This window comes from Nothoprocta perdicaria, unplaced genomic scaffold (genome assembly GCF_003342845.1).
Source record: "Nothoprocta perdicaria isolate Ctin4 unplaced genomic scaffold, notPer1 scaffold_8, whole genome shotgun sequence".
NCBI lineage: Eukaryota > Metazoa > Chordata > Aves > Tinamiformes > Tinamidae > Nothoprocta > Nothoprocta perdicaria.
Window position 1 is genome coordinate 9715242 of NW_020456087.1, and position 24977 is coordinate 9740218.

A 24977-nucleotide genomic window follows, 5' to 3' on the forward strand; every position below is an offset into this window, starting at 1 on the left:
GTTTGCCTGAATTCAGCCTCAGGATTCTGAGAGTCTCTGCCAAGCTGTGTCCTGTGACCCCATTTCCATTCATATATGATAGGCTGGCACAAAAGTACAGTTTTATAGCTGCATTCCTTGGCTCTAGATTATTTAAGGTGTAGCCAAGTGGACACTGATTGCTATGCGAGGTTGCCCTATACAAAAACACCCCTTTCTGTTTTTGTCATCTCTACTTGTGAGAGCAGCAATTAAAAAAAAAAAAAAAAAGGAAAAAAAAGAGACATTACGTACAGATCATTGATAAAAATGTTGCGTAGCATCTCTCTTTTTTACTGATCCTTGTGGATTTCCAGTAGAAAACTCCTCCTTCAGGGATGATTCACCACTGATGGCTACTTTGAGATTTGTCATCTAGCCAGTTACTAATCAATTGAAAGTGTGCTCTATTGATACTGCATAGTGCTAATTTTTTAATGAGAATGTCCTGTGGTGCTAAGCCAAGTGCCTTATAAAAGCCTAAGTCCATTATATCTGTGCAGTTAACTTTATCAACCAAACTTGTAATCTCATCAGAGAATACAATCGGGTCTGTTTGACAAGACCCCTAGTCTATTGTGTTGACTGGCATTAGTCGTAAAGCCTTTTTTAAGGTCTTAATTGAACATTACATTTCTTTTTCCTTGACTTCTTCCTGTATCACATCAGGACCTAGGAAACTTCATCAGATATTTTCCAGTCTTTCACTCTCAAAAATACCTAGAGTTGTTAAACAATTTGTCCTTGGCCTTACAGAACTTTCAAAGCCAAGCTATCAAGGTCTGCTGATTTCTGTGAAGTTTATCCCTACCATCTTTAACATCTTCTTGCATCAACAACAGACTAAGAAGTCTTCATCATCTTCATATAACAGAGGTACATCACACTCCTTTTCTGTACACAAAACGAGAAGTACTCATTTGAGGACTTCTGTCTCCTCCACAATAACAATCATCTCCAACCAAAAAGAACCTGCTCGACATTTTTCTTCTATTTCCTAAATATTTATAAAACTCTTCTTTATTGTCCTTAGCCTTTCCAGCCATGGATTTTCTTCTGGTGTCCTTTGCTTCCCTTATCGATTTTCTACACTTCATAACTTCTGATTCATATAAATTGCTATCTTGTTCCCTTTTTCAATTTCTCATATATTGCTTTTTTAGTTCTAATTGCTGCCTTCACTTTGCCACTGAACCAGGATGGGCAGAGAGCCAAGGCTGGCCTTTCTCTCGATTCCAGGACGGTACCTTTTGGCTATGTAATCAACTCTTGTTAAAGAACCTGCCTTCTGTCTACCAGGAAGGTCACAGGATGAAACAAGGAGAAGGGCTCCTCAAAGAGGCTGAAGCACTAAGGGGACTGGTTGTGACAGGTGAGGTGCCACAAGCAAGGACATTTACCTGGCCCTTGAGCTCAGTGGAGATGCTGCAGTGCCTGAACCTCAGTGCTGTCAGGTCCCTTGCAGGTCTCTCTGCTGACGTTGCTCGCTGTGCTGGCAGCATCAGCCCAGGGCAGGCCATGTGGGAATAGTCCAGATCAGGAGCAGAGAAACTCTGAGCAAGGAAAGAGCAAAACACCCAACACTCATCAGCTGCTTTGGGGATCTGCTGGCAGCTCCGGGTGAGGAGGCGCAGGCCAAAGCTTGCACCCAGATGGCTGGGAAAAGCCACTTGGCCTTCACTGGTTTGTCCTAGTGCAGCTGGGAGCATAATCCCCCCCCAAAAAAATCCATCTTCGTGGTCATTTTTTTTTTCAAACATATGATAGTAAACCAAGAGATCTCATTTTTCATGTAATTAAAGCCTGTCAGAATCCATGCACAGAAGGAAGCCTCACAAGGTGGGCTGCTATTTTCCTAGTTTAACCTTCACATTCTTTTAACATAAGTTACTTTTCTTAAAGAACTTATGATAATGGATTAAACCTGCAGAGCCTGCATGTATGTGCTTGCATGCAAACAGCTGATTCCTAAAACTGTAGGAACACAGACTTTCTCTGGGTGACATCTCAACTCCCTTGAGTCAAAGATGTGGTTTAAAGCTGAGTGCTTAGATTAACACCTGTGTTGCCCAGACCTGCTTTCTGCCTCTCATACAGATACATTCCTGAATAACCCATGTCCTTGCTGGATGGGATTGTTTATGCAATCCAGCTTCCCCAGAACTTTCCTCTCTCCTATGTAGTCCTGTGTATACTGATCCTTTGTTCCTAGGATTTAAAAGGAATAAAACAAATGAAAACAGACATGGTCTAGGTAAGTTGCTAACATCAGGCCAAGTGCTGCTGAGGAGATGCCACCTTGCCAGAGCTGTGGTTGATCTCTAAGTTTTCATTGTAGTGCATCAAGGACATGCATGCTGACACTCAAGCAAGTCTTTCTTTACCAAGAGCTTTTTAGGGAGCTGAGAAATCTTAATGCCCAGAGCAGCAGACAAGGCCTGACAATGTGAACATCCTTTTTTTTTTTTTTTTTGCTGGAGGATGGATGCCACAGACTCTCTTATCCTTCAGAGTCCTTTTTTTTTTGGGGAAATCTTAGATCCTCTTTCCTCAGGAACACCGACTTGATCAACCTGTGTGTTGAAGAGCCCTTGTCATTAGTACTCCAGACATCTCAGACTTCTCAAACCTTATTCCCCTTGTCTTGCCAATGCATTTTAATGCTGAGGTGGACTGAGCAAGTCCTGTATGAGGCCAGGGAATGTATGGCAAATTCTGTGCTAATGGGCTCTGTTAGTTTCCTGCTTCCAGAAGCTGCTAGGGAAGGGCTAGGAAGGGAGACAGCAGACCCTATCCATTCGCACTCCTGGTCTTCACCCCAGTGCTGGCAAAGGGCAGCTGGTGTGAGGCCCGCCTTCTAGGCCACTGAACCCCGAGGGATGTGGCCAGGCAGCCTCCCTCCACCTCACTGCTCTGACAGCTGTAAAAATTCATAGCTATTGATTTTGTAATTAACAGTTTATCAATGCCATCGACACCAGCTCACTGATGGATTGTAAGGAAATTAATCCTGCAACGTTATTTTATTTTTTCTCGCAGTCAGCTGCCAATTTTGAATTCCTTTCAGCATAGAGTGGGGGGGGTGGCAGGGCAGGCCTTGATCTGTGTTTCCCATTTCTTCTCCCCATGTCTGCTTTTTTAGTGCTTTTTTAGTGCTCTTGGAGCTCTCTACCTTCCAGAAGTCAGTCAGGTAACAGGAGGGGCACAGCTTTAGCCCTCATCTGCTGTACAGCAGCATCACTACCCAGGGGCAGAGCACTCTGCTCCATGTAGAGCATGGCTGGCTTCCTGGTGCTGCCAGCACCCACTGAGGTCTCACCACACTAATGGGCTCTATCTACTTCTCCCTTGTGTCTCCTGCCTTAAGCAGAAAGACTGGAGAACATTTCTATCCAAGCTGCAGCTCTTGATGTTTCCAGGCTCCAAAATGACCTCTGCAACTTGGCAGGAAACCAGCCCCATTCACCACTCCTGGATGGTGCGAGTTCTCCAGAGGTGCTGCCTGGCTGGGGAAGCTGCAAGTCTCATTTGGTGTCATGCATCTCCTTCCCCTCCTCTCTGAATCAGCCTGTGAGGCTGGCTCTGGCACTAGGATGACCTGGCCACCCTCTTCCAAGTTTCTTTTCCTGGGATACAACACAAAATCATCCTTACCCAGTAGGCCTCCTGGAAATACAACCCTTTAATATTCTAGACTTAGTGCATTGCTCCTAACTTAGCTTCCATGCTAGGCATAATATTTTCCAGACTGTTGTAATCCTTTATAAATCATGCATCATAAATAGCATTTATCTTTCTTTTGAAATTCACAGCATCTAATTTGTCTGGAGCTCTCTACAGAAATGACAAATCTATCTCGAGAAATTTGGGCACTTAGACCAGTGTCCCTCCCCTTTGCTGCTGTCGGACCCGGGAGCCATTCCCCCAGTTTGTGCTGAGCCAGGCTGCGGAGCCCGGCTGCGGAGCTGCACAGGCACAGCTCTGTGCACATTTAGTGCAGTGGCCGTTTGCCGCCGGTCAGTGGGCTCAGTGATATTGATCAGTGGGCTCAATATTGATTAAAAGCCTCTGAACAATGAGGAAAATGTAACAGCGTCTTTGAGACTTTTGGGATTGTAGGAAAGGATCTGGAATCGGCAAAAAGAGAGAAAGCATGTGCGAGAGACAGGGAGAGGCAGCGAGCCCTCCAGTGCCCGCGTGCGCGGCTGGTGCTCCTGTTAACCTCTCTGCTTCTTTAGCACCCCAGCCTGCCTAGGAGTTTGGCAGCCGTGTTCTCCTGGGGTACCCCGGCGTAGCTCCAAACTGGGTCCCTGTGAGCTGCCTTTGTGTCAGAGCAACACCAGGGGTCTGTGTGAACCTCACAGACCCTGTTAGCCCCTCCGGCAGCTTGTAGAAATCTAACTGGCAGCCTAAGGCGTGAGGCCTTGCAGGGGTAGCTGCAAGAGGTGCAGCTTTCTGTAAAGAACAGGAGGATGCTGCTCCCTGAGCAGCTGCTGGTGCTCTCTGAAAACAGGGGCATATGCACAAAGGTGGGGCTGGCAACACCCCTGGGCACCCTGGTTGTGACCTACTGGGGCTTTTCTGTCTTGCTGACACCCTGAGCAGCTGCACAGCAATTAGGTAGTTTAGACAGATGAAGCACTATAGCAGTGTTAATTATTCTTAATGAGATTGCTCCCAAGTGGCGGCACAGCAGCTGCTGCCCCTCGCAGGGTGACTCCCCCCAGCAGGAGCACGGAGGGCAAGTGAATGTTCAAGCCACAAAGGCCCCGAGCCGCAACCCGCCCCCCCGAAACCCTGCGGCGTCTTGGGCTTGCCAGCCAAGCAGGGCACAACGGTTCACCTGCCTGGGAGCCTTGCTTCCCTGTCACCAACATGCAGAACTGACAGAGAGCTTCACAGCAGCAGCACCGGCACCTGCTACTCTCTCCCAGCAAGGTGCTAGTGTGGCAGAAAGGAAAGGGTCTTTCGTTTCAGGTGCCTAAATATTCCCCCCCTGTATCTGATCTGGCTGTTTGCTGTTTCTTCTTCCTCCCCCCCAGACTCCATGCACATAGAGGACATGGATGCAGTGCAGAAACTCCAGGACCTCCTGCATGAAGCCCTGCAGGACTACGAGCTGAGTCAGCGCAACGAGGAGCCCCGGCGAGCAGGCAAGCTGCTCCTGACCTTGCCTCTCCTGCGGCAGACGGCCGCCAAAGCTGTGCAGCATTTCTACAGCATCAAACTGCAGGGCAAGGTTCCCATGCATAAACTCTTCCTAGAAATGCTAGAGGCAAAGGTCTGACGGCCCCAGTGCCAGCCATCAGTGGCCGGGGAACAAACTAGAAACAAAGATGCAGACAACGGAGCAATCCAAACAGCAGCAGCAGCAGTCGCCGCCGGCTTTTATCTCCAATCATTTATTATGGAAGAATTATTTAATGTCTATCTGTCGGCGTGACTGCAGAATCTCGTGTACAGGAGGGGGGAAACTCTTTTAATCGCTCACTTGTTTCTCTTTCTTTTTTGTTTGTTTTCTCTGTGGGAAATAGCAGACTAAGCTCTTGCACTCGTGCAGGCGGTCACTGGGGTCCAGCCTCGCCGAGCAGTGATGCGCTCAGCGCTCCCCGGGGCTGCCTGCTCCCCAGCTCCCTCCGCCAGTGCTGGAGGGGGAGGGGGGACCGAAGCAGGAAAGAGGAGAACAGAGTCCGTATAAACTTCACCTGCTGCTGTTGTGAGGGGCCACATAGCGAGGGAGGCAGCCAGGGTCCTTTTTATTTTCTTCTTTTTCTTTTCCCTTTTTATTTTTTGTCACCTTTCTGGCTCTAACACTAGGGCAAGCGCTCCTGGAGAGGGGTGCGCTGCTGGCCCCCTCGCAGACAGACTGGCTGCCTCCCAGGCTCCTCGAGCAGCAGCTAACAAACACGTGTACATACAGGCCCCACCTCTGGCCAGGAAAGCCGCTCCTGACCGTGTAAGATATTCTGTGCCCTTGTACAGCGAGTCATTACGCCGGGCTGCTCCCCTCCCATGTACAACCCCCGCAGGCCCCTGAAGAGGTAGGATGTGTGTCCCTGAGAGAGTGCACGGCTCCTTTCCGAGATGGCCAGAGAAAGAGGAAAGAGCCTCACATGATCCTTCAGTGCTGGGTTGACTTGATGATCGCTGCATCCTCTCCTATGTGGTGCTAACTACAGTTCTTCCACACTTTCCACCCTGCTGTGTATGAGACCTGCCTCTTCAGCTCAGCCGAGTGCCATTCCCCACTCACCTTGTTCCTTGTGAGAGAGAACACGAGGTTTTGTCTGCACTGTCACTGCCCAAGTATAAATACACTCCAGAGCAGGGCTTTTCTAGATTCCCCCAGCCAATAACATGATCGCTCTTTGCCACCATAGGGATTTAGGATTATTGCCAAATGATAGCTAGGAATCAAGGACTTTTTGGCAGGGAAGGGACAGCTCCTGAACCTCAGAGATCATATTTTGTGGCAGCCTAGGGCCAGTAAGGTAGAGGGCCATGTGGATCCCATCTACCGCCCTCCCCTGCCGCATCCCCCTCGCCTCAGCAGGGCAGCAAATGAGCCGAGCTAGGCTAGCCCCAGCCTGGCCAGAGGTCCTCTCTCTCTGACAGAAAGCTGTAGACCTGCTCTTGAGGTGGGATGTGGGGGAGAACAGGTAGCAGAATGTTTATTTACACCTCTCACATAAGCAGTTTCCTGCTATGTCCGAGCCCTGGTTTACAGCTGCTGTCTAAGACAGAAGTGCTGTGTTCCCAAGAGCCAGAGGAGAGTCTGGGTGACTGACAAAATGGCTCTTGTCATTCAGTGATTTTATTTTCTAGGTCACTCAATTCTGAGCCAGCCTAAGCTGAATATATCGTCAGTTTTGTGGTCAGTGGCATGGCAGGAGTGGGGAAAAACAGCCTCTGATCTAGATTTGAGATGCAACACACTATGGGTTCTCCCCTGCTGCCCTCCATGTCCATCCCTTCCTGGCCAAGCCAGAAGAAAAGTAGTGTGGCAGATGAGTGACTGACTTACCCCTAGCAGGAAGCCTTCCAAACAAAGGTGGAGTGGTGTGATCAGGGAGATGCTGGGTGCTTATTCTCTACCAGAGCAGAATGTGTCACTGCAGGGCTGAAAAAAAACCCGCTGCTAACAGAGAGGCTGGGCAAGCTGATGCTTAGCTTTTGTAGCCAACTCACTCTGGTACTTGAGCTAGCTCAGCTCAGTGTCCTCCAGGTTACCCTTACACCACACAGACCTACCATTCTCACCCATTTTATACTCGATGAAAGACCAAAACTTTGCTCCAGGCACTTAGCAAACCAACAAAGACCAAAGGGTCTCCCAGGAGACACATGGGATCTGTGACTGTTCACAGACTCACAGAGGAACAAGCTGCAGGAGCCTTGTGCTTTGAACAGGTCCTTGTGCTTCTCCCCCACTTCCCTCCCAGAGGCAGCTGGGGAGAAAGGGAGAGGCTTTTGGCTGTGCTCACAACTGCCAGACCCATCTGTGATTGAGAGGGGCCAAGGAGCAATGCAAACCTGCACTGCAGAGCCAGCAGTGGCAACCAGTGTGTGGCAACCTAGCAAGTCTTTCTGGCTGAGGCACAAATACTCATGAACATTCTGGGCTGTGCTGTAGGATGTAAGCTGGACTCACTGCACCACTGTAGTGCTGAGTCTCACAGCCCAGTCCTAACACAGTGCCCTGTTCTGCCTCGTAGGTGGGCAAAGATAGCTGTCCCAAACTCAGCTGAAAAGACCTTGAGAAGCAAGTCTTACTGCTTTTGGGCCTTGACAGGAAAGTTTAGGATCATTTAGGAAAACAAAACAAAAAGACTCTTCCAGCTTGTTTGCAGTTGAGTGTCAACCTGTTTTCTAGAACAGGAAGCTGTAAAAATATGCTTATGAAGGAGAGCTACTGAGTTAGCTTTAGCTCACAGTGACTGCTGGCTGGTTAGAGTAGGGTTATTGTATAGAGGCTGCTCTTGCCTTAGAAAAACAATATAAAGACATGGAGCTTGTTTTTTAACAGGTCCTCCTGCCTCTCCTTAGGTGGAAATAATCAGTACCTACAGCTGTGTAAACTTGCTGAGGAAGGGAGAAGGGACCCTCTTTCTCTGTCATAGTTGCAACCTTGGAGTTCATTTGGGTATTCCCCATCACTTGTAGATAACAGGCCTGGAAGGCTCTAGTTGCATTTCTTCTAAACTGGATGGGAACTGGACCAGGCAATAATCAGCATATACTACTCTCTTTAAGCAAGGAATGTAAACTCTTCCCCAGGAACTGGGACAGAAACACATGGCTTGAGTTAACCCATGAAAGGCTTGTACCATTTTAACTTGGGAATCAGCTCAGGTCTCTTTGACCTGTCAGGCAGGTGCAGTAATGACACGCGTGTCTATGCAGTTACTGTGATCTGCTGCACATCACTAGCAGTCATGCTGCCTGAGCTGAGGAGCACGGATGGCCAGCTGGACAGTGAGCTGAGCTTGCACAGAAGGGAAAAATTATCTCAGTCCAGTCCTCTCATTGCACTTTAAAGTAGAAATGGGGCTTCAGCAATTGTTTAGGTCTTTGAATGTTCATAATCACTTACAAAATGTGCTGTGAATGCAAAAAAATGAGACATGGACTATGAAGTGGGGTTCGGGCACCATTCATTCATAGTACAGAAGTCACAGCGCCAGAGTCCTATGTGGGAAAAAGATCGTGAAGTCCAAACCTTGGGACACAAATGGGCGCTGTGACCAAAAACAAAGCAAAGCAAAGCTGCAGAGGTAAGTGTATCAGTGACAATGAATAAGGATGTAGGCCACATCCAGCATCTATAATAAAAGCAGCTCTAACCCCTGATTTGCATGTGCAGATAACAAACCACATACCTGTCAGCAACTACAAAAGGCAATTCTTCCCAAGCGACCTGCTCCTCTGTTTTGGGCATATTCTTCTCTGCGAACAGCATTCTCTGGCCTGCAATGCAAAACAAATTTCATGGGGATCAATCAAAAAAAAGGGTAAAATACCACACACAACTGGGTTTCTGGGGAAACTTGGGCATTATACCTTGCAGCAAAACTGTGAAGCTACAGGAAACTCCCCCACAACAATCAGACTCTTGCAGTATTGTTCATGCTAAGGGGGCATTATTTTTCTCTTTATAAGCTAAGTCATCATTTTTTAAAGTATTACAAACATATAAAATAAAATATGCTGCACCAGGAAAGTGTAAAAGCAGCTATTAGAGGGGAACGTCATTGAGAAAGACCCTAGAATGTAACTTGTTGAGCTTTTCTTACCAATTGGAGCTGAGAAAAAGCGCTTCCACTTTGTATCCACAAGCTATAATCAATCATATGGCCAAAGGCCACTCTGTTGTTCTTGTGGCTGGGTTATATGGGGAAGCCAGAGAGACAGAGTCTGTGAAAAAGATGCAGGGAGTTATAGACAGTGAAATAAACAGTATCTACTTTAATCAACTATTATCTGCTCCTAAAAGAAAAAAAATGTTAAATAAATAAATTGTATTCTTGTGGTACAGGTCATTTCAAACAGAACAAGAAATAAAACACAGATATGTAAAAACTAACGCAGGCAGAGGAATGATTATTGTGTTTAGGAAATGTTGTGTTTCACTGCGGGGGACATGCGGAGCTGGGGGGAGTGGGGATGCTGCAGGAGGGCAGGGAGGCAGCCCCGGGCACTGGGAAGCACTCACCTTGTTCTTCTCCCCAGGAAAAGGTATTCCCAGCACACAATGCTCACCAATGCTGAGCATTGGTTAGGTGGGCCTTGTCGTCAGTGTCTGGTAGGGACTGGCCTGTCTCTTCCCCTGATCCATTTTCTTCCACATTCTCCATGTCCCTGGTGCAGGGAATAAATGTGAGCTAGTGATGAGAGAAACCTTGACGTTGTTCCAGTGAAAAACAAAATCTCTAATTATATAATAGACCATTGGCTTTAACCCAACAGTGACATCAAGAGCGTTGCAAACATTACAGCAGCTGTCCTGTGCTTACCATGTGGGTGCGCTTGCTGAAGTCATGGCATTTGTACTGATCTGGAGGTCAAATAGTGCAGAGGGGCAATCACATGTCCCCCCCCAAGAAAGCAGCAGGCAGTGTGCTGTGGTACTTGGGGCAGGACCCCGGGCTGGTTGTATCCTCTCTTCTCCACTGGGCACTGGCTGCATCAAAGCCTGCGTGAGCAATGCCCTCTCTAGCATCAGCCTCATTACTTCAGTGTGGTCAAGGTCCTCCTTCCAGGCACTGGCACTCACTGAGATGATGGCTGAAAACCAGGCAACTAAGAGGCCTCTTGGCCTGTGCTCAGGGAGGTGGAGAAATGGGCCTCAGCAGTGACGGCTACTAGGAAGGGTCACAGGATAGAAAGGGACTTGAATGGAAAAAAAGAAAAAAGAGTGAAGTGGTGGGGAGGGAGGTGCAGCATGGCAAGGTTTTTCCACTTAGCTCGGCCACCCCTCAGCCCCAGGCAGCACTGCCTCTGGCTCTGCCAACTCAATGCCCCTCTGAGCTTGCTGGCGCCGCTGCGCGCTCGCTCGCTCCCCTTGCAACCCGCACCCGGTGCCGCCCTCCTCCCCGTGCTGCTCCCGCAGCGCTGCAGGCTCACTGCCCGCCGGGTGCTCCCACCTACCTGCTGCTGGGAGGTATCACAGACCACATCAGTTTTCTGGCCACTTTCCTTTTCTTAAAATGGAATTGCACGGCTTCCTACTCGATTCAATTAGGCCCGCAGCCTTCTCTGAATGTGGCACCAGCTCAAAGCAGGTTTGGATTTGGCCTCCTGATAGAAAGAAATCAAGACTTTAGGTTACCTATAGCACAGGAACTCTCAATTTATGGCTTTCAGAAGGGTTGTAATTTGAGGGTTCTGGAAGTTTACATGCCACCTGGAGCTGTCAGAGTCACGGGGCCAGCAAGGGTTGCCAGAGGACTATGGGGACTCAAGGCCTTGCTGAAGGTCTCCTCATTGTCTTACTTCTGCAGTGGAAGTGGCCTTTCCCTCATTTTGTGGTCATCCTCTTTTTTTCCTAGGCTTTCCTTACTATTACTCAACCACGCAGCTAATGAGACTTTGCTTTAGAGAGCACAGGAATGGTTCAGCAAAACACCACAGCCCACAATGGAGAGGCCCATCATAGCTCTGGTCTTCCTGCACTCCTTCCTCAGGGTCTGGGTAAGGCTATAATACAGTTTTCAGTTATAAGAGTAACAGCAGTCAAATGATGATAAACCAGAGTGAAAACACAGAAAAGACCAGGCTCAAGGGATGGGTCATGAAGACTGAGAAGAAAACAGACAACACTACACCTGACCTATCATGCATTGACCAAAACCTCCGTGTCTCTTCACTGAGCCTTCCCAGCCAGGCTCGTGCTGCCACCGGCAGGGTGCAGGGAGCAGCCTGTGAGCCCCAGGCTGGCCGGCCCCACGGTGACACGGCTTGCCAGCCCACGTATCGCATGAGCAGGGAAAGATGGAAAATCACGGCAAGGAGATATCGGGATGTCTCCCAGCAATCTAAGGCTCAAAGTCTTGCTGAGCTAGAGATGAAGTCTTTGTATTTAAGACTCCTCTATGAATTTTTTACACAAATTTGTTCCATCACTTTTTTGGCCACTACAAACATCTGGCTCCCACAGCACCCTGCAGCGCTGAAATCCATGGATGGCTGCTTAAAGAAATGATCTCCTTGGCTTGTTCTGAACATGCCATTAACTAGTTCCATTTCATGCTCCTACATTTGGTATGAGAAGATACAACAAACAGTCCCACACTCATTTTTTTCCCTACCACTCTTGATCTTCTATGTCGCTCTCAATTTCATATTCAGTCTTTGTTATTTCTTTTCAAGGATGAAGAATACCTGTCAGCCCTACCTCTTCACCAGGTACACACTGCACCAATTATGTTAAGAGAACACGGTAATCAAAAAAGGCAAAGGGCTGCTCCGCACTAGATGCTTTAATACCCACTACAAAACCCATTCCCTATCTCAGATACAGTAGCAGATAGATACAGATCTCTCTGTATCTATCTGCACACAAACACAGCCACAGTCCCCATGTGTCTTAGCTAGGCCTTCGTTCACAGCACTATTGGAGTCCACAGTTATCTTCAAAATAGCTTGCAAACAAGATTAGCCCAGTTAAACCATTTCCTCCTAAAAATAATAACAATAACAGATCAGAATCCTTCCTCCTTCACATGAATGTAGCTTTTCCCCCAGTAAATCTTTTTTTCTCCTTCTTTCTTCCATGTGAAAATGAGTGAATTCAAAAGGCACCTTGTACTTTATCTGGTACAATCCCTTTATTATAGTTCAAATGAATGTTTTAAAAAACTGAAGCACTTTAATGCATTCTTTGATATATTAAATAGAGATTTTTAAAAGGTATTTCTTCTTATAAGAACTTGATTTCTTTTTGGAAAACATATCTCTCTCAATTCACAAATACCAAACTCTTTATTTTCCAAATGCTTAAAAACATCACGTTTTCCTTTCTATAAAAAGTCTTTGAATCAAATACATTATTTTGATGAATGAAATTATTTCATGTTTTGCTCTCTGATTTCAAGAAACTGGCATTATATTTTCCATAAGTTTTATCACACATCCCCAATGTAACTGCAGTTGTTGAATAATAAAAGGCAGGACAGCGATCAGATAAGGAAAAGCCAAGACAGAGCAAACTGCAATCACCTTGCCCAAATTGGTAAAAATCAACACAAAATAAGGATGCATTTAATAGATCACATAGAACAAAGCACATAAATCATGTTTTTGAGCAGGGTTAATTTACACCATATGCCAATTAAGTCAAGTGCAATACACAGGTTATGAATAATCTCACTGGGCTGAAGAGCGTTATATTTGGAAGGAAAATGATCCAACTGAAGCCAAAATTACAATCACCTTCAATAATTACATTTCCAACACTGTAAATTCATTTCCATTGCAACACTGAAAGCAGTCAGCTCTGCGAGTAATTTTCTATTACCATTTACATTATCAACCTCAAACACATTAACCAAACTCTTGTTTATATTTTCACCAGTGGTTTATGCTACCACTGATCCTAGCAAACCAATGATCCCTTGGATCAAGCTTAGGAAATACAATTTCACCAGATATTACTCAATCTAATGAATCCCTGTAACCAAGCTTGGGGCAATCACTTATTTCCCTTAATTTTTTTTTCTTTCTTTCTTTTTTTCTTTTTTTTTTTTTTAAACAAAGCATAACAATTCAGCAGTGCCCCAGGGAGCGATGCTCACCGGAACAGCATTAATGTGCTCATTAGCTTTGCTGGGTGCTATCCCCAGCTCTGTCACTCTCCTGAGCCCTTCTATCCCAAACTCTTCTGCTAGCTACAGCAAACAAGTGTGCTGCTATCGGTGCTTCTCCCCATGTCTTCTTTCCAGCACAGCTTTATGGTTTCTCATGATCGGGCACACACTGGCACCTCATCTGCAGCCCTGGTTAATCTTTGATGTGTTTGTTGGGTTTGGTTTTATTTTTTTCACTACTAGGTGGCCTCTCTCCCACTACCCCCACCACTCCCTCCTCCTCTGCTGTTCCTAGCAGAGCCCCTGCAGGTGAGGGGACCACTGGAGAGTGTCGGCTCCTTTGTGCCCCTGACCACACGGAGCTGCTCCAGGGCCCTTGTGGGACAGTCTGCTCCAGCTCCTGGAAACCAGCCCTGCTCATCTGCCTCCCCCAGTTAGCAACCAGCTCATTTTTCTGGATGACTTTCACGTGCATGGAGCACCATTCCTCCTTCTCTGGAGGTCTTCGCAATCCGTCCGGATGCAACTCTGTGCCCTGTGCTCTAGGTGTCCCTGCTTGAGCAGGGGGGTTGGACTTGACCATCTCGAGAGGTCCCTTCTAACCTTAACCATTCTGTGATTCTGTGATCATCCTGGTCAAGATTTTTTACTGTCTCCCATTGCTGAGTTTATGCTCATCCTGGCATTAGAGTCCTGAATCCAACACAACCGGAGGGACATCCATTACATCAAGGGGAGGGTTGGAGGAGGGCGTTAACACAGTGCCACAGATACTGCCCTTTGGCCTGGGTTATCCTTCCTTTCCATTATCAGGCTCATATTTGCAGACAGGAACCAAATACAAGCCTGAGACACAGCCCACAGCCGGGGTTGATTGGGACTAACTAGACCAGCTGTGCCGAAGCCGCCTCTGCAGTGAGGTACCAGACCAACTTCTTGCTCCACCACACGGCCCAAGAGAGCCAAAGGGCCCTGCTGCACGCGGCAGCCAGGCCACGCATGGGGCGCGACGCCGCAGCACGCGGCGAGGCCGAACCGCAAAAGCGGCACCGTTGCGAGGCTGCCTCTAACTGGCAAGATACAAATGAGTTACAGCAATTACAGTCCTATGTTCACACTCAGGGCAAGGAGAAACATTTCACAAATAAACCGTAAATACCTTCTAAACAAGCCAACGTTAGCAAAAAGGTAGTCAGAAGGAGGGAATCCAGCATACGCTCCACAGCTACATAGCTTAAGAGAGCACCTTGCCTTGTCAAAAGAAAGAGTTCATGGCCCAGGGCAGGCTGTCAGCTGGAAATGAGCAAGGGATAAACAAAACCCCAGCAGGCAGGCAAATATAATGTTTAGGGTTTATAAAAAAAAAAATAACTTTGCTCTCATAATTAGGAGTATCTTGATTAAAATGTTGAAGACAGAAAAGCAAATGCAATCCCATTTCTGCACTTCTGAGCCTGCCAGCCTTTGCCATGGGTAGAAGAAAAGCATCTGAGAGGAGGAAAAGCCTCGTTGTGTGCTGAATTGCCTAAGAGAAGCTGTGGCTGAGGAACCCCGCTGCCCACCACCTCTTTCTGTCCACCCTGGCCTGCTGAGAGCTCTCTGTGCAGGAGCTTCCTTTAGCTCAGCACACTGAGCAGCCCCTTAGCTCCCCACTTCTTCCCCAGGGGATGTTGCTTATGAATATCTACGGCCTGGAAAGTGCCAGAATCCTCAGGGAGGTGGTGCCCAGGAGCTCCCAAATACTGAAAAACTTGATCACTCCATCAGCTCAATGAGCTCTGGCCAGATTTGAAAACTGTGTTTTCACATGGAATATGTCCCCATATAGGGACATTAATGATGCCATCTGGAGTTTGGGATTGTCCTGTGCTCCAAAATATGCTAGGTTGCTTCTGTTAATTTTCTAAACATTATTGCATGCAGGGATGGGATGAGGATTCTTATACTTGCCTGACTGCTATGTATGTTATTTATCCAAATACAAGGAATAAATAAATTATGCCCCCAGCTGTCACTGAAATACTAGGCAGAATTACAAGTCCTGCCACCTCCTTGGTACTGGTTCCATACTCTGTTGATTTCATTTATTCTCATAGAGGTCATCACAGCAAACACCTTTCCCACTGCCCCCTTCACAGCATGAATTCTTTGGCAGATAAGCACTACTCTATTCAAAGGCCAAAAGAGCCAAAGAACAGAAACTGCAGTAACCCTCTTTGGGCTATGAGTGGCTGCAATTCAGGTGTTATTTATCAAAGGAGTTGGAATAACCTGAGTTGGGACAACATTTCACAAGGTGACTATAGTTCTTAGGCTGTCCTTTAAGTGACCTCTCAGCCATGACTAAGAAATGAGATACATTATCTTGTAAGAGATTATCAGGTAGCTCATTTTTGATAGCCAACAGCAAAGAATACAAGCCAGTGGGAATGAGGGTCATTATATTTAAATAAGTTCTAGATCCTCAGTAGGAAGCAGAAGTACAAAAACTATGAACACCTCTAAAATCATCTCCATCAGTGTTTACTTGGGTGAGTTACAGTGTCCCTGCTGGTCCCAAGTTCATCTGTTCCACGTTCCCTGCTTTATGCTGAAGGGATCGCTATAAGTGTAGCAGCATTGCACAAGAAAGCCTCCTTTGGATAAGCAAGCCTTAAAGATAAGTACTTATCCAGACATCAAGAGTGCTCCTCTGTGTCAGGCTCCACTGGAGAGAGATCTGCTGGAGAGACATCTCTCCTAGAAATACCCTTTCCAAATAATGAAGATGAGATACATTCAGAGACTGAGGTGTCAGGAGAGCAGATGCTGGAACAAACTGCTGAAGAATAACAAATCAGCAGCACAATGTACCAGGTACATCCGAGGGATCTGTAGGGTCTTGGGATGGAAGTGGCTGAGCTGCTAAAAACATGAATTTTCTCATTAAAATCAGCTGTTCTACTGGAGTAATGAAGGGTAGCAAATGCTGTAAGTTGTTCTAAAAAAGGCAGATGGGGTGATCTGGGAAGTCACAGACCACTGAGCTTTACTTGAAACCAGGTAAATTGGTTGAATTACCAAGTAAAATTAGAAACACAGGAACAGACTGGCACAATGAATTCATTTAGGTTTGTTCAAGTGTCCTTGCCTTCTTTTCACTGCTCCCCCAACAGCTCGAAGGTCCTACGGATTCTCCCGAAGTGTCCTATTTAGATCATTTCTCATTATTATTTTTGTGTGTTTGGCTATCACCCTCCAATCCATCCAGTGCTGTTCTGGGAAAAGCTGAACAAGCAAAATATGTGTAATTCTTTAGGTAATACCTGTACTGCCACTGTGGGTACTAAATAAGAAAGAGGTAACGGTCAAAAAATATGCCAGATGTCACAGTGATCCAGCACTAGTCCTTCACTTGTCCCAGGCTTAGCAGAAGAGAATTGTGAATTCCAGGAGGTTAATTAGTTAAACTACTTCATACAGGGCTTTGCCATAAGAAATCCATGCAATATTTTAGCAATAAGTTTTCTACATGAACCAATATATAATGCTTGGAGCCTTAGGATGCAAAGAAAGGCCCAATGACTTTTTCCAGCTTCCTAGGCAAGACACACAGAAAAGAATGATACAGAAGAACTGTTTCCTTTGGAATCAGCATTCCCTTTCCTCACTGATTTGGGACTTCTATCTTGCAGCTTAACTCCTTTTTTTTCTGAACAAGCAGTGGTGACGAAGCAGCAACCTTTAAAAGATGCTGGCCAAGACATGGCCAAGCTATTGATGAAGTAGTCAAGATGTGACAAGGTAGGGACAGAAGTGTAGATAATAACCAAATAATAAATAGAGAATAAGCTTCATACAAGGGATTGGGAACGGGGGAGCCTGGAGCAGAACATGGGGATCATGATGGGACTGCCAGGCAGCATGTCTAGATTCCTACCGACGGGGAAGCATCAGAGCTGGAGGCAGAGGGAGCCCAATCAGAAGGATGGAGATGCTCATTCCCATCCTGCAAACTCTGTGCTGGTGGCACCCAGCCTGCAGCCTGCACAACACAGCAGGGCACAGGCAGACACTGCTACAGCAGTACTGATGCTTAAATCGTTCCCTCATAGAGAGTAACAAACCTGCCCTTTCTTGCCTAGTAATTATTGACTGTTAGATAGAGCCTAATTAACACTCATTACTCTGGTAGGTTTGTTTCTAGCACTGTAATTACTCCACAAAATCACATGTTTGCTTGATTACAAAGTTAACAGTTTAATAGTTTTTACTATCAATCAGAGGAAACAGGATTTTACCTACAAGTCTCTTCATGCTCTGGCATCTAGAACCACCACATTGAAGAAAGTACCAAAGAACCACATTGCTGCTTTACTATTTTATCTTCCTTGGATATTATTTTTTAAGCATTTAATGTTCCTTGCACCTAATTCTGTAAGCATCTAATGTCACTAATTAGTGACATTAGCAAACACATTCATTATATATTCATGCCAATTAGCCAGATCACTTTACTCTAACTTCAGTGCTTACTTGTGCACTGCTGTAGTTAAATTGTTGCTCTAACTCCATTCTAGGTTTTGTTAAGCATCCTACCTCAGCAGCTTTCAGGACTACTAAGAACACTTTCCTTACCAAGAAACCAGACGCCAGCATTCTTCTGGGTAGAGATCAGCTTCCATACATGCACCTGATGGCAATGCAATTCATCAAACATCAGACTCTTTAGGTCTAAATTCCTCTGTTTGCATTTCTGAAAAACGAGAACACTCTCTGCAAGGTCACTGCAACACTTCCTTTTCCCTTCAGCCCCAAAGCAAAGTGCATATCAGAAATTATTGCCCTTAAGGCCTTTATGGCCCAGGAACTGGCGCATCTCTGTGCTTGCCTCTGAGCTGTAGTGCACCTGATGCCTCACTGAACCCCAAGGGGCCTGGTGAACCACGGCACCAAGCAGTTATAATTACCTCAGGAAACCAGCTGCCAGTCAAATGACAAAGAATTCTGCAGGGCCATTTACCCCGCCCACAAAGCTTAGGCCATTTCAATACAATATTAAATAGAACAAGACATGAGCAATATGCTATTTTTGCAAAGCTGGGCTTGTCACATTTGCAAAATTAATATGGTATGGCAGGAGATGAAAGGGTCACCCTCTCTTAGGAGCTCCATGGTGCTGGAGAGCTTGAGCTCAGGAACAGGATGCCTGACTTTGCAGAACCACAAGAACTTTCAGACATGGAATGGACAACTGGCAGGACACCTCATGTCCCCAAGGTAACCACCAAGATGAGAAAATAATGACAGGAAAGGGTGAAAACAGACACGGTTTGTGCCTCTGGAGAGTTTCTCCGAGTCTCACTGGAACACTGTGCAACAGCTTCTGAGGCTTGTTGAAGTGAGAAGACCTTGTACTGGAGCAGACTATGACCAGTGGCAACACCTGGAAGAGAGATAGCACTGTCCGTCTCTAGGAAATGCTCTTTCTGGGAACTCTGGACAGTGTTACATTAATTACTTTATTTAGATAACCCTGTCAGTGAACTCTGACCAAAAAGGGCAGGACTAGTGCCTTCTCCAAGGAACTCTGGAGTCTAAATTAAAGACAAGTCCCTGCTGCTGTGCAAAGAGGGTTACTTTCTTCGCAAATTTGCTTATGCTTTGGAAGAAAAAAAACACGTACACTATAGTAAAGATGAACAACTGCCTGCCTTACAAAGTGAGCTGCGTTCCTTTAGCAAACACCAGCAGTGCCACCACAGCTGGTATCTTGGTCCTTTTGCCTTTCCTCCAAACAGAAGTTATAAACACCCATTTCCTTCCTGAATCCTTAGGTCTTCAGGAAGAGCATGTGGCTCAGGACACAACCTCCAAATTAGAACTTTGCTTGGAGACCTCCTGTCAAAAAATATTTAGGGAAAAAAAAAAAAATAAAAGACATAATGTTTTACTTCTTTTGACAATTGGGAAAGATTTCCATTTTTTTTAAACACAGCGCTCATCTCCCTGGTTGCCAACCACTCTTGGATTACCATGACAGAGAGCCTGGTCAATATGGGAGCAATGTGGCAGCTTGAAATCTGGCCAGGAAAGAGTGCTTGAAGGAAATATGAGAGGTTTTTAGACTCCCTATCTAATTCAAGTTTGACCTTCTCAATGGGAAGTCTAATACCTGTGACACTGCCCACACAACACAGGACCCTGCACAAGTAACAACACGGGTCAAGGTACCTAACAGGATTTTGCCTCTTCCCTTCCAAGCATAAGGTGGTATCTTTGACCATAAGGTCAATCCCACTCCACAGCCCTCTTTGAGAAGGACAGAGGCCATTTTAAAGAAGGAAAGCTGATTCCTTTGCTGCCACTGGAAATCCCCTGAGTGACAGGAAACAGTTCCACAGCAATTGCTTTGTTTAAAATGCAAAATGTGGATGTGTTTAGAGGACATATCAGCATCAATCACTGTATGCAAATACTGCCTGTGGAGAAGAGCTTCCCCTGTAAGTCACTCCTCACTGCCCTAATCGAGTTAATGCTAGTGACTGAGGGCATGTTGAACGCTGATGGGCTGCTGATAGCGCTGTCCCAGGAGAAGATTAATAAAAGGCAGCAGAAGTGCTTAGCCCCAACGAGGGCATGCAGCCAGGGTGGGGGGGTAGTCTGGACAAGGTTCTCTTTCTGCCTGGCAATCATTGCCCATAACCAGAGACAGAGGGGGGAAAAAAGGAAAACAAAAGCCTTGCAGCCCTCTCCCACAGTCATCAGCACGTTGCGGAGCGAGGTCAGCCCAGGCAACACACACACATATGTGCAAGGAGACATTGTGGACTTGTAGTCCGCATATCTCTCAGAGGCATACAAGTCTAAAAAAGAGCTAAGAAAGACAAGTCTGGCACTTAGGCATGTATTGACCCAAGTGGGGGTCTGCATCAAGCCTGGGGAGCCCCAAACTGGCCCTGTAAACTACAGAGAGGTACTGTAAGGATTTGCCCAGCATGTCATGAAGTGGGGGGAGATCTGTTACACAGGCCCCGGCTGTCACGGAGGAAAAGTGACCTTATGCTCCCTGTACCAGCGCTACAGGACTGATGTGCAGGCCTGCAACGCCTCTAGTCTGCATCCTGCAAGGTGACAGCATCAGTCCCAGGCTGTCTGTGACTGTGTGGGACTTCTTTTTTCAGGAGCTAATGCTCTTTCTGACCATTCAGGGCAAAGCCCTGACTGGTTCAGGTAGTTCCAAGTACAAGTGAACACCTCTATCAAATGCAGATCTTGACACTTCTTGGTAGGCGAGCTGAAATACTGCTAATGATTCATCAACGTCATTCCCTCCTTTTCCCATTGGCCAGAGAAGAAGGAGTAGAAGGAGAGTCGGAGAGAGTGTAAATATTCTCATTTCCTCGATATCAGTAACAGAAAAGAAATGGAGTACTACTAGTTAGGCTGCTTTCCATCCACTCTTTGACAGTAGTATTGTTGCCTACAGTTCTTCCTTGTCCTTCTTCTCGGGGCTTATGCCTTTTATCCTGCTACTTTCTCTTAGCTTCTCCCACAGCTGTGTTGGTCCCGTCACCCACACCTGCTCATTGCACCAAGTTGTTGTTTCTAGGGGTCCTTCTTCCCCACAGCTTCTTGTTGTAAAGACTCCTACTGTGAGCTTCTCTTACACCACATCTGCCCTCCTCTGAACTTCAGTTATTGTCCCATGACTCCAGTGTGTCAGCTCTGTGGAAAGCTGGAGTGTTATTTTTTATTGCACTCAGAACATTCATATTGTCCAATAACTATGGAATATAAGAATCACTAGACTCTACTAGTCACTAGGAGTCACTAGACTCTAGACTGGCAGCTTTGGCAGATGTGTAGGAAGGGGCTTGCCAGCAGAGTGAGATCATTCTGCTTACTCAGAGATTTCCTACCAAAACAGGCTTCTACCTGCAGTCCAATGCCAATCAAAACCCCTCTGCTCCTGGCAAGAGCAAAGCAACTGCTGTGCTACGAAACGGTCAGCAGCTGATCTAAGTGCAACAGTTCTCAGTGATGTGCTCCCAACTAGCAAGTAATACAGAGTGACAAAGACCTTGAATGAGAAGCCTTCTCCAGACAGGCCAGTCAGTGAGGAGCAGCATTTACTCACCTGTAGGCTTCTAGAGAAGAGACTCCCCATCGCTGATGAATGATGAGTGGGACAGGTCGGGCACAGAGGCCAGCCTTCTGGCACAGTTCCTGTTCACATCAGAAATGCTGGGCCACCTCTCCTCCAGCTCCAAAACATGCTCCTGTTCGCTTTGGGATTTTGAGTGAAACCATTGCCAGGGCAAGTAAGAAGCAAGTGCTAAGTCCTCTTTCTTCATGCCATCATCTCTAAGCCCCAGCAGGTATTCCTGCTTGCTTATATATTAACTTCTCCACAGAAACTGATGGTTCAATGATCTGCAGTTAGAGGGCTGTTTATAGATTATTTTGGGATATAGATAAAGTTTCCTGCCCACTTCTGTCTTTTATGTTCTAGCACCAAGTATTCCACACATCTGACACACACCTAGACATGTTAAAGCGTGAGCATCTTATGCTCAGCTGAAGGGCTGGCAGTTTGTACATCACTCCTTTAACCCTCTCTTCATTTCTTTCATTTGAAGCTGATGTCCCACCTCAGGCATCAGCTACACATGAGTTCCCCTGATTCAGGACCAGCAAAGACACCTGCTGATGAAGATCAGATGTCAGATAAACTTACTGCCAGCTCTCCAATCCACAACTGGAGTTGCTCTTCCAGTGTGAAACAGCTCAGACCCAACAAAACCATCACCGATGGGGATGGCACTTTGTGGAACAGAAAGGATGCTGCTTGTTTCACAGTGGGGAGTTTTCTTCTGGAATACAAGCTGTTACCCTCCCAAGGCAGCAGTGGGGGAAGCAGAAACCTGGAATAGAGGGAGGGGATGTGAGCAGCAGGTTCTGGCTTTACAAGAGGATGATAAATGATAACAGCACCAGGAACAAAACCAAACATCCTTCATGCTGTCAGAGCAATGAAGCCAGCACATAACAAGACATGGGCACAGGGCAGTGTGGTTGCTTTCCAGAGAAACACACAACTATCAAGTTACTTCTGCTTTGAGTCAACAGACCAATTCATCTTCCCCGTGTTCCTGTGGAAGAAAGCAGGGGACAAAGGCAAACTCATTTCTCTCCATTTCTCTAAGAGCTTCAGCTGTCCCACAGGGTATTGAATTCAGTAGACAGGGCCAGGTCAGTGCTGGATGCCAACACACAAGAGTTATAAGAGGACTGGAGATCTCTGGCTGCTGATGGGTAGCATAGGGACACTGGAAGATGATGTCAGTGGGGCCTTAAGCACAGAAATAAGGGGGGCATCTCAAAGATGCGGTCACAGCACTCAATAGCAGCACAGTATTCTCCCAGATTCATGCTGCCCACAAAATTTTACCATCCCACAGATGAAAACAAGAAAAATCCTTTCCTGAGGCTTACCTCATCTTCACAGTAGGAGGTCACTAGGACAATAGAAGCATATGATGAAGGCATGAAATCCAAAAGTCAACACCTATGTCAGGCTTCTTGAGTAGCACATTTAATGAATTAGTGTCCTGCCCTTCTGCCTTTTCTGTAGCCCCAGACTTGATGGTGAGGTAAAGATGTGTGGTCAACGTAGAAGCAACATGTGTGTGTGTGTGTGGGGCGGGGGAGCGGTCATGCCTCTGTTTGCTTCCCATGCCCAAAGTAGACCCTGTTCTCACATAGAACGCAGCATATAAAGCACCACATGCCATGGGCCTAAGTGCAGGCCGCCTCAGAAGACTATAAGACACCAAGTGTTACCAGCCTGACAGACCATTCCTCTCAATATTGAGGAGTGCAGGAAAGTCATTCCAGCTAAACTCCAATTTCCTGTAACAGAACAGCAACAATACTTAGCAATTCTTCCCCTACAACATCTCATCTTCACCTACTGACAGTGAAAGGCACAGATAGCTGTCACTGTTTCTAGCTTACTGCTGGAAAAAAAGAAAAAAAAAAGAGACACTACAAGGGCAGTGACCTTCCAAGGCCAAACACAGCAAGGATCACACAAAGATTTTCACAATTCTCTACTCTTCATATTGTTCAAAATCTCCTTGTTTTACAAACACTTTGAAAATGAGTAACAACCTTCGGCAATGCACCAACATGCCAGCAGGCTGTCCATGAGCTAGCATCCTTCTCATGCCCTCTCCATTGCAGGAGGCAACTCTGTAAGGCTCCCTTCAAAAGCAAGCCAGCTCTGTGATACCAGTTTGGGCTTGCCTTCTGTTTTGGGCTCTAAGCACTTCTGGCTACTTTCTCTCCTGCTGTGAGGAGGGGGGTCAGGGACTACAGAGACTCGAGCAAAATGAATTTCTTTGCTGAAGACACCAATGAAATAGGGAAAGTATAAATATTAAGTGGAAAAAATCTTTGGGTACAGGCAAGAATGAGATCTGTCAAGTAACAAAGCACAACTGAAAGCACAAATCAGGCCTGGAAGTAGGCTACATAGAGGAGTATACAATTTCACAAGTCTGGATAATCCTGAAACCATCTACTGATGGTACTTGGCCATTACAAGCAGCTCTGGGAGCAGTGGGATGAACAAACCCCATCTTCCTGGGGGAGTTGCATCCTAGTTAAATCTCCTGTGCTACATGTAAAAACAGGTGAATTCTGATCAGTTTTTGCTACAAATTATGCATCCCTTATAAAGGATCCCTTACAAAGGTGAGGTTAGGAACCTTTCCTTCAGTTCAGGGACTGAAAAGCCTTTTTCCTTTGCTCATGTAACTTGCTGAAATGTAGTACCTTTAACATCTCTGTATCTACTTCAGCTAAATTTATTCTGGGGTCAGAGATTCACAAGTTACTGATGGGAGCAAGTGAAAAAATACAGATAGTCACAGACGGGCATTTAAGCCTTGTTTGGAAACAATGCTTGTGGGAATGAAGATTTTTAAGCCTACTGGAAACAAAGCTTACTAGAAAACTGGTGGGTCTTTGAATTATGAGAAGGAGATTTGCATTATGAGGGGGAGATTAAGGAAGAAAGTAACAGTACAAGGTAACAACACTCTCTCCTTTGCACTAAAAATTTGCACTAAAAATTTCAAGCAGAGATCCAACTTCTTTTCAGGTGATAGGGATGAACTTAGAAACAGCAGGACTCACAGAAAGAAGAACGGGAAGAAATGATAAACTGAAAAACAACAGTCTCCCAGGACATCATTTGCTTGGGACTCCTAAAAGAAATGAAGGATAAAGCAGGCTTGCTGCAGATACAATGCACGTTATACAAACAGAATTTGCTGCTCTACAGAGTATATTCCAGCCACCATCCAGTTTCTACAGCATAATAAAATGGCTGAGGTCATTGGAAGTAGTAAGGCCAAAATCATGCCACTCGAGGGAACTGCCTGTGTATGATACCTAGATGGTAATGCCCTACATACCTAAGCATTTTCCTGGTGTTGGATATGAGCCTGGATATGAGTTGGGTTTCTCCCTATACTTTTTCCCCTCACACTGCAGTTCTCAGCTGTCCTTCATGTGCTTGTCTAACTCTTCGATAGATATGCCCGCTCTCCAAATCACAGTGGAAGACTGCAGTTTTGTGCTCAACTTGAGAGCAAAGCAGGATCA

At 46.1% G+C, this 24977-nt stretch overlaps 1 protein-coding gene across 2 annotated transcripts in view; it reads left to right on the top strand.

The window, feature by feature from the left end:
• Positions 1-5732, top strand: part of ESRRB (estrogen related receptor beta) — a 75282-nt gene extending 69550 nt beyond the window's left edge. For both annotated transcript variants that reach the window (XM_026051801.1, XM_026051802.1), the window contains exon 7: positions 5061-5732. In XM_026051801.1, coding sequence (XP_025907586.1) covers positions 5061-5305 — 245 coding nt within the window. In that variant the 3' untranslated portion in view covers positions 5306-5732. The remainder of the gene's footprint in view (positions 1-5060) is intronic.
• Positions 5733-24977: the final 19245 nt, after the last annotated feature.